Source organism: Octopus bimaculoides, chromosome 17 (assembly GCF_001194135.2).
Source record: "Octopus bimaculoides isolate UCB-OBI-ISO-001 chromosome 17, ASM119413v2, whole genome shotgun sequence".
Classification (NCBI taxonomy): domain Eukaryota; kingdom Metazoa; phylum Mollusca; class Cephalopoda; order Octopoda; family Octopodidae; genus Octopus; species Octopus bimaculoides.
Genome location: NC_068997.1, coordinates 6,898,614 through 6,908,755, shown reverse-complemented (window position 1 = coordinate 6,908,755; position 10,142 = coordinate 6,898,614). Strand labels below are relative to the sequence as shown.

Genomic DNA, 10,142 nt, shown 5'->3' with positions numbered 1-10,142 from the left:
ATTATTGCTACGCTAGTGCTATACTAGGTGCAATCAATGGGAGCGGGTAAAAGTGGAGGTTTTACCCAAAATTTGTGTAACAATTAGAAAATGGAGGATAATATGCTGAACCCAACTACTTGCAGACGGTGTATCCCGTTGAATTAACATATGTGCCTTTAGGTGGGATAGGTATGTCCTTAAGCGATGAGTCCATCCTTATCAGCTCCATTTTACCAGCAGTATTCATTTTGAGGGTCTATTATATTATATTACATCTAAATGCATACACCTCCGTCAGCAATGTTGTACACAGTGCAAAGATCTGTTATGCATAACGATGGTAATAATAACAAGTATATATATATATATCGGACACACACATATATATATATCACAAGTGCTAATTTGTGAAAAGATATTGTCCTATAACTTGAATACTCAATCTCTAGAAGCTTGTAACCCTTTTGTTGGACCAGATCAAGGTAAATCTCTGAAGGTATTTCTGCCATTTCCTCCAGATACAATCTGCAGACGCTTCAAGTCGTATTCTGATGTATTTATCATTTCATTCCAACTGGAATTTTAAGTATTCAGGCAGATTATAAAAATAATACAAATAAGTGGTAAAATTGAGTGGCTAAAATATTTAGACATGACTCGTTCGTTTCCTCTCTTCGTTACTCTGACAGTGTTGATAGCAGCGACACTAGATGCAGATTCGAAACTATGTAATGAAACGTGTGAGTGAAAGCAACAACTGAGATGGTAGTGGTTGGAGCGATATGATTGGACGAGAAATCAGCCAGTCAGAATTTACACTTGTCGTAGGTGCGGACTTGTGCCATGAGGGAGAATGGCGGAGCTGAAACATACCGTCGACAATTCCAACTGTGGCTTGCAACAAGACGAATTCGATCCCTTTTCTGCTGACGTCGAGAGAACTGAAGAACAGGTGGACACGGCCCTTACATCAGCGCCGTCAGAAGAAGAGTAAGTTGGATCAGTTCTTTGGTGTCTTCGTTAACATTGTCATCGCTCAACTTTGTAAACAGTCGTAAGTCTGAGGCGATGTTGGTTGCATTGGAAATTCTTTCTGGTTCCTCTTTTGGTCGTAAACCTAACTTTTTACCCGATTCATGATTTGTGGATCGTTCCTAGATTTCTCTCGTGGTAAATATAGGTCTACAGTTTTTCGATCTCTAATAATTTATTGCTTTGTAAATGTGACCGTTCGGTCGTGTTTAATTCGAACTTACATATCCCGTTTGGTGGTTGTGAAATTCAGCAGCGAAATAGGAAGGAGCTTCTTTAATATATTGTTACTCTTATAACTCGGAATGTACGTCACTCCTTAATGAAACAAATCTAAATGTCTGTTTTTCACGCCTCTTTTATCTATGTTGTTGGCTAACCCTGATATCCTTGATGCTCCAGTAATCTCCTCGATATAATTATGAAATCTCAATCTATATTCTCTTTTAATTCGGCTGCTACAATTTCGAGATTGTCATAAGCTATCATTTTTCTCGCACGTAAAGATATTATTTCGAAACAAATGTTTTTTTATAATTTCATTCTCCTTCCTATTTTGATGTTCAATTAGTTAATATTTTTCAAAAATAATTATTACTTCAATTTTTTACGATTGCAATCAGTGAACTTTGTTATCTGTTGCTTAAACACGTGGATCCTTTTTATATCTTTCCTGCAACAGCATTAGGACGGAAATGCACAGAGCAATGTATTTTCAATCAATTCGCATCCTGATTTTTATATTTGTTGCAAGACATTGGAAATAGATTTTGAGAAATATAACGTTACATCGTTAGTGTTGTATAAATCAATCATATTTATGTTTGCTAGTTGTGCCTTGTTGTGGTGGGAAATCATGTAAAAAGCCAATTAACTCTTTGTGTTATCCGAATGTTCATCTTCACACATCACATGTGTATTTCTCCGCTCGGTTAATCGTTGTGAAGTTGAATGAATCGGTTCAGCTTGTTGAATAATAGTCGTCCTCAACTTGCAGCCAAGTTGTTGGCCATGTTGCGATTATTTCCCCTACATGTCCACCACTCGCTACTTCCTGTTCTTAACTTTTCATTAAGAGAACAGAGAAGAAGAAGAACTGTTGTATTGCAGGGGCGGGTCACGAGGGATGTCACTCTCTCCCATTTTCTGGCAAACAATCATTCATGTTTCGTTGAAACAATAAAATATTTCGATCCCTTACTTAACAGTTTCTTTTAAATTGTTGTTTACTTTTAACTTGTAATATCTGGATCGTGTTAATCAGCTGTGAAAATCGCTTTCTTCAGCTTTTCTTTTAATGCTTATTTGATGCTGTAGCGATACTGAGTTCCCATGTGACAAAATTAAAGCAATGTAAATAAATTGCTAATATTAGTTTTTAATGTACATGAAAGTATTTCCATTATCAAAGTTTTATTTTTCCTCCATCAATGGTTAGTTCCAAACTATTAATAGAAGACAGGATCTTGTTTTATTTTCTCTTGTTGTTGATGGCTAGGCTTTGAAACAATTTTGGGGTTTTTCACCCACCCCCTCCCCTCAACTTGGTTCTGATCGATCAGATATATAACGAAAGGCATTCTAGCCATGACCATCTCATCATTTCTTTCCAGGATTTGTATACTCCGGGCTATATTCAATGTACCCATTTTCTGAAAGGATAGTATATGATACGTGGGAAATTTAGTTTCTGTATTTGGCAGATCGAACGACCCTGTACAGACTTCCTTGTGTTTGGTTTTGCGCATTTCATACAACTTCTATTTTATGTTTTGGTCATCTTATACATTGAGCTTTTTCATTTTAGCGTTGTTCAATAATATTTAATTCCTTTCGATTCGACTAAACTCTTAATTAATTAAAGTTATACTCGTCACAAGCGCTTGGTTAGGTTTAGATTATTTACTTAAGTGAATTATAAATGAGCACTTGTATGTAAACAATTAAAAACGGTTAAATTAGTGTTTATTATTATTATATATCATACAATTACTTGTAATGTTTCGTAGGAGAATTCCCAGAACCTTCTCACTGATAATAATAATAATAATAATAATAATAGGGCAGTCTTGATGGACAATATTCCTTTGGGTGATAAAGAATTTTTATCTTATATTTTAAATGAAATCGATGTATGAATTGTACCTTCATTACTCAACCACATTTCATTCAGTGTTAAGGAATTTACTGATTTTCAAATATAGTAAATTTTTTTTCTTTTTGAGTAATATGGAGTAATACTACGTGTAATTGACCATAATTCACTTCTTTCTTTCTTTTTCCCCCCATAAGTTCTGACAATAAAGAAATATTGGGTATTCTTGCAAAATAGAGCCTGTGCACGCATAGTTATTAAAAATGTAGGAACATTTCTCATTTTTCTTTTTTAACGGAATCCTATAAATACAAAATGTTCATACGATTTGTAAGCAGAGGTCATTCAAATGCTTTTGTTTTCAATAAATCGTGAAGGCAGGCGATATAGTGTTACGTTATATAAGTTTAGTTTTAAACCACCAAGGTGATTGATTAGAGATTAACTGATTTCATTCTTAGTAGCGTTTAAAACAACTTTTTACACTGTCTTTCACTTTCATGCAAGAAATACAAATCTTTTTTTCTGTAACGGTAACAACCAGTTCTGTGTGGATTGATATGAGAGCTTCAGAATCCCTAAGGATATTCTACGCATTTTAAAAAATAATGTAATCTTTTCTTTACAAATTTTTAATAATAGAAAACTTCATGGTACATTTATTCAACAACAATAGCAAAAGACAGCCTATCCCAACTATATTTTATAATGAAGCTTGCTTTTTTATTTTATTTGGTAGACATACATACGCGCACACACACACACACCCGTGTGCGCATAGTACGTGTTATATATAAGTATTTATGTGTGTCTTTGTATTTATTAGTACAGGTATATTTGTATCTATATATGTTGTATATCTTTGTGCGTGTGTATATCAGCATCATCGTCGTCGTCGCTTAATGCCCGTATTCCATGTTGGCATGGGTTGGCTAGGTTCAACAACATCCAACTGATCAGACGACTGTGATGTCAAATTGGACGAGGTTTCTATGACTGGATGTCCTCTCTAACATCAACCGCTCTACTGTTTGCATGAATATGTATAGGCTCTGAAACTTGTTACAAGTGATTTAAAGTATGAAAATGTATTTCTTAAGGCTTAGTTAGAAGAGACAGTCTCTGGTCTTTGCAGGTCTTTAGATTCTGTTGAAATCGATAGGGTTAGGGTTCAATGTGGTGTTGAAGTAAAGGAGATGGCGGGGCATTACCTGGTTCAGAAGGGCAGAATCTGTTGTAATGGATCTCAGTCAGTTTCATGATGACTATTCATTTACTCAATCATAATCTGCTCATGTAAGTGGTTGGGTATTCCACAGACACATGTACCCTAAGAATCCGCATGATACAGTGCGTTTGACAAGGCTGCATTTTTAAGTTACTGTGCAAGCCATCTCATGAGCTTCCACATAGTTTCTATAGTTACCTAATTTCACTCAAGTTTTGGTTTGACCCGAAACTAATAAAAGACTCTTGTCCAACATGTCCACATGGTGGAATCAAATCAGAGACCTGCAAAGCAAACTTCTTAACCATTTATCCAGAGTGGCTGAGTAAGGAGAAAGTGTGTCTGGAGATCAGAGAGAGAATTTTTGTCAATTTTTTTCTGGCTACAAAAAAGGAAAGCTTAGTGTTTGAGATACAGTTTCTGCTATGTTCTGAATGAAATGACTGGAGGTTGTGAGGCCTAGCAACTTTGGTGGGGTTTTAATTGTGAATTGTCCAATACTAGAGAAAGGAAGGCAAACAATCATCTCTGTGATATGTGTAGTGACTGTGTCTTTGTGCTTGTTGAAAAAGACACCAAGGCCTGTTGAGGAATGCTTACGAAGGGTCTATTCCTTGAAGCAGAACAGCTTTGAAGTGAGTTGTTGTGGTTGCTTGTGGGTAATACGTATGTCTCGATGGTTAAATGAAGCGTGATATCTCAGCTGCTTAGTTATGTGTGTTGTTGTTGTTGTTAATGGTGGCAGCTTGATATTTGTATTCAGAGTAGGATGAGATCTGTCTGAAAAGTTCCCGCCCAAAATATGAGAGATAGATGAAATCCATAGATGGCCAACTTAGCTGTGAGATTCTTGTCTTCGACCACCTATCACATGTTCCTGGTGTGGTAAATGTCTCAAAGTACATATTGTTGTTTGTGTATGCGTTGACATTGTTTCAAGTGAAAAAGGCAATTAACTGTTTCTTTTGTCATGTCTTGTTAGAACAGTTAAAAAACTAAGAAATTCATATCCAAGTTTCCGTGGCTTGCTTCTTAAAGTGTTTTTCTGTATAACAATGAAATGATTAAAAACTATGAGCATGCATACAACCTCAAGTACTTTTGCCATTATGTTGGACAGAATAATGAATCTTAAATGATGAATGGTAAGTTGCCAATGGATATTGTTTATGAAGTGCTTTTGTCTATCACACCACACTATTGTGACTGACCAGCAGAGGTAAGAGCTCTCTGAACTTTGCCCAGGCTATTCTTATTCTAGCAGCTACACTTTCAGCGCATCCTTCCCTGCTACTGACTTGGTTATCTAGGTAACAGAAGCTCTCAACTACTTCTAGTTTTTCTCCCTGGAATGTGGCGGAAGTTGTTCTCTGCACATTTTTAGTGTTTATTGCTCCTGAGCATCTGCCACATACAAAAACTATCTTCCTAGTTCGCCTTCCTTTGATATTGCTGCACCTCTTATGTGTCCATAGCTTACACTGGGTACATCATATAGTTTCTACCTACACCTTTTCTACAGATTGAGCAGGGCCATCTACCTGAAGGGATTTGTGATTTGTCTGCCTAAGGTACCTAAGAGTCCAGAGGATGAAGTAGAAAACCAAAATAGATTTGGTGGAAGTGATAAGATTAGGCCTCCGAATGTTGATCCCTACAAATGTGAGGAAAGAGAATACAGAAAGACATAGACCTTACTTCATGGGGGATCAACCAATACCAACAAGGAAAGGCAGATATTTAAACAATGGTGATAATGTAATCATGTGTCTGTGAGGAAGGTGAAGGTCATAACATATGGGTGAAGGTCATAATAACAAAATTTATGATTATATATGACAATTGAAAAACTTAATTTTATTAGGATTTTCATTAGTTTTCAATCAACATATTTTTTCTGTCTCGACTTCATGTTGACACTGTGATCAATAACACTTTTATCAGTCTACATGTCTCCTTAGTGTGAAACTGTTCAAAAGAATTGGTGCTTAGCATCACTTTCACGGATTCCAGTGTTTAATAGATAAATCTATCTCTGTGTAGGATGCTATTCTGATGTTATTAATCTGTGAAAAGTGGGTGTCTATTCCTATTGAATTAAGGTATGAAGAATTAGATGTACTATCCAAATAACATAACAGGAGATTTTATGTGGAGTTGAACTAAAAACTGATGAACTTAGAGACATTGTGTAATATGTTCAAATTAGGTGAAAATTAATTTGTTCTTCAATAGAAAATATACATCAAGATTATTCCAATGTTGAGACTAACATCATTTAGATATTTATAAAAAGACAAAAAACAAAACAAGCATAAGAATCATAAAACTTGAACCAACTTCAGAGTTGGTGATAGGTTTTAATTTTGTGGTATTAAGCAGACATTTTAAAGATGTATTCCAAAATAGATCATTATTCTATCAAAGATAATATTCTCAGATGATCTGGTTGCTATTACTGACAGCTCAGTGAATTGCAGTTATGTAGACTATCTTTGACCAAATACAGTGTCTAAAGTAGATTTGAACTCAAAATCGTTGAGCTACTAGTCCGATATCTAATCAATTTGACTATCAAATTCTACAATATAAGGATGTGGTTATTTCAGATAAAAAAGAAAAAAAATTGAATTTTATAAAAAATATTATGGACCTGTAATTTTTGGTTATGAGTGAATTTTGAGTCAACACTGCTTTGAGACTCATTGGTGTATGATGGAATTAAACTGATCAGTTGTAATGGCTGAATGGATAATGTTTGATTCTTTTTATAGATTAATCAGTGGAAGAAGATCCGAGTTCATGATAGGCAAGACCTTTCAGAACTGATAAGATTGCAGCCAATACACAAACTGAGCATCTGCAGGAAGTTTTGCTAAAAAAAATCCAAGAAGCAGGTAGTAGTCTTAAAGCAGGCAGTTTAGTAGGCTTAGCTTATTGGATTATCCATTATTAGTGCAGTGCTCTGTTTGGAGTGAGGTACTAAACTTCTGTTGCCCTACTTAATCTTATGATAAAGTAGGTAAGAACAGAGATGGGAACTGTCTAGCATATCAAGGAAACATCGATGAATGTGTTGATATTTTAATCCTCTGAGATGCAAACACATAAAGAAGGGTTGAATTGTTAAAATAATAGTTAAGTTAATGTTAACATGTTAAATGCTAGGAAGAGTAAGCAGCTAATCGGAGACATGACAAGAAGAAAGAAAATTATATTAGTCAACCTGGACTAATATCAGAGGAAGGATTGCGTTTAAGATTATTTTGAAAATGTTATGATAATGATCACATTGTTCATTATCTACGAAATTTGTTAATTTTGGTAATACAGAGATACCATAGTATCTCTGTATTATTACAAAATTAAAATGAATTTAATTGATATTGAATATTGCAGCACAGTATCAAAGCTGTGTAATTACAAAAGAAATAAAAACAGAAACTGAAGTTTTGTTTTCATAAAGATAATCAATTCTATCTCTTCTGCTATAATATTATTTTAGTTATTTTAACAAGTAGATGAGACAACTCTATAATGTGTTTCTGTGTAATTATGACCTAATCATTAAAACATTGAGTTAATTGGACTTGCTGAAGTAGTAATGAAAGACTCACTAAGTAAATGTATTATATTGTACATTGGCTGGTGTATGCACATGAAATGATAATATACAGAATATTATTCAGAGGCACCATCCATGTGAAAAATGCAATAGCTGTGTTAACATAATGTAGGGAGCATGAAAAGAAGCTAACTAGAAATAACTTTGTGGTAGGGAAAAGATTAAATGCTTTAGCATATTGTTAGTCTTGTGGTCTCGATTCATAGTTATATCGTCATATATTATTGGCATTACTTTATTGATACTGAGATGTACTTGCATGGCAAGTGTTTTGATCTGAGATTGTCTGCTGAAACTCAAGTGATTACAGTATGGAAGACACAAGTCAACCACTCACAAACACTCGAACATTGTCAATTTTGCTTAAACATTTATTTGTAATATGGTGAAAATTTTGATACCATATTATAAATGTTTAAGTGAAGTGAAAACTCTTTGTGTGTTTCTGACTGGTTAACTTATGTCTTCGTTGCTGTAATCACTTTATTGATTACTATAGGAATAAAATATAAAGTTCAACTTAAAAAGATTTAAATTTGGAAATATGAGTCTCTCAACTTCACATAAAGCATCTAGTGTGGAATGCCCACATTCTATGCCAATTACACTTCCCCCAAAGGAACATTACTGTGGTTAACAATGTTTAAAATGAGATTTGTTGTTGGTCAGTAATAATAAAACATTTCAGATTAAGAATATCTTTTATAAGGACTGAGGAAAAGCTTTGCCACAGATTTTGATCCTCTAATGCCGAAATTACACATGTAGAACATCTTGAGGTCAGCCTTCACCATTTCATTTTCCATTTTTCTGGGTCTCCCTCTTTCACAGGTTCCTTCCATGTTTAACTGTTGGTAGTTCTTTATACCACTGTCCTCATCCATTGGCATCATATGACCATACCAGTGCAATCTTCTCTCCTGCACACCAAATATAACACTTGTTATGCCTAATTTTCTCTCTCAATGCATTTACATTTTGTCATACATGAACACTGATGTCTCATAGCCATTGGAGCTTGCTAGCTTTCTAGTCTTTGCATGTCCTCTGCATCTACAGCCCAAGTTTTACTACACGTAGCATTACTGTTTGTACACAGGCATCCAACAATCTGCCTTTTCCTTTGAGAGAGAAGCTTTTGTTACCCTCAGAGGTAATAATTCTCTGAACTTCCTCTGACCAGTTCTTATTCTAGAAACTATACTTTCAGAGCATCCTCCTCCACTGCTAATATGGTCACCTAGGCTTTCTAGAACATCTACTTCCTCTGTGCTGCTCATAGTGTTTATTGGACCTACGTATCTGCCACAAACAAAGTCAACATTTTCTGTTCAACCTTCCTGTGATTCCATGGCGCCTTCTATGTGTCCATAATTTGCATTGAGTACACTGTATGGAATATCTACCAGCACCTTTTCATATCACAAGCAGTGAAGGACCTTAATAACACCCTAAAACTGCAACAAGACCTGAATGCAATATACTGATGAAAATAACATGCAGTTCAATGCTGGGAAGTTTGAAGAACTCTATTGTCAGCCCACAAACAGATTCAACTGGAATACATAGGACCAGTGCAATCCTGGGGCCAGATTTTGATGTGTGACCTGGGAATCCACATGATTAATAACACTGTTCCTGCCAGTGCCCCCTAACTGGCTCCGATGCTGGTGGCATGTAAAAAGCACCCACTACACTCTCGGAGTGGTTGGAGTTAGGAAGGTCATCCAGCTGTAGAAACTCTGCCAGATCAGATTGGGGCCTGATGCAGCTTTCTGGCTCGCCAATCCTCAGTCAAAACGTCCAACCCATGCAAGCATGGAAAGCGGACGTTAAACAACGATGATGATGATATATAGTAGAGGAAAAGGACGTAAAAGAACCAAGGCAAGACAAGTATCTCAAGTCATTTATAATAATATAATTAGGGTAAGGTTGATTTAAAGTCTTACAGCTGTTTCTGGGATATCAAGGCTCGTCCTACTTTGGTTTTTGTCCTTTTTCCTCTAACATATACCTGCTAACACAGAAGCCTAATACAGATCCCTAGCTCCAGCTTCAGCTGTGAACTTGGAACCTAACGGATGACCAATTATAACACTTACTCAGCGTACCTATTCATTTAGATCACCAGTGAACTAAACCCCTCATATCCTATATATGTATATATATATATATAT

At 35.5% G+C, this 10,142-nt stretch overlaps 1 protein-coding gene across 1 annotated transcript in view; it reads left to right on the top strand.

The window, feature by feature from the left end:
* Positions 1-735: 735 nt before the first annotated feature.
* Positions 736-10,142, top strand: part of LOC106872485 (ras GTPase-activating protein 1) — a 49,800-nt gene continuing 40,393 nt past the window's right edge. Inside the window, exon 1 of the mRNA XM_014919497.2 lies at positions 736-972. Within this exon, the coding sequence (XP_014774983.1) occupies positions 836-972 (137 nt within the window). The 5' untranslated portion in view covers positions 736-835. The remainder of the gene's footprint in view (positions 973-10,142) is intronic.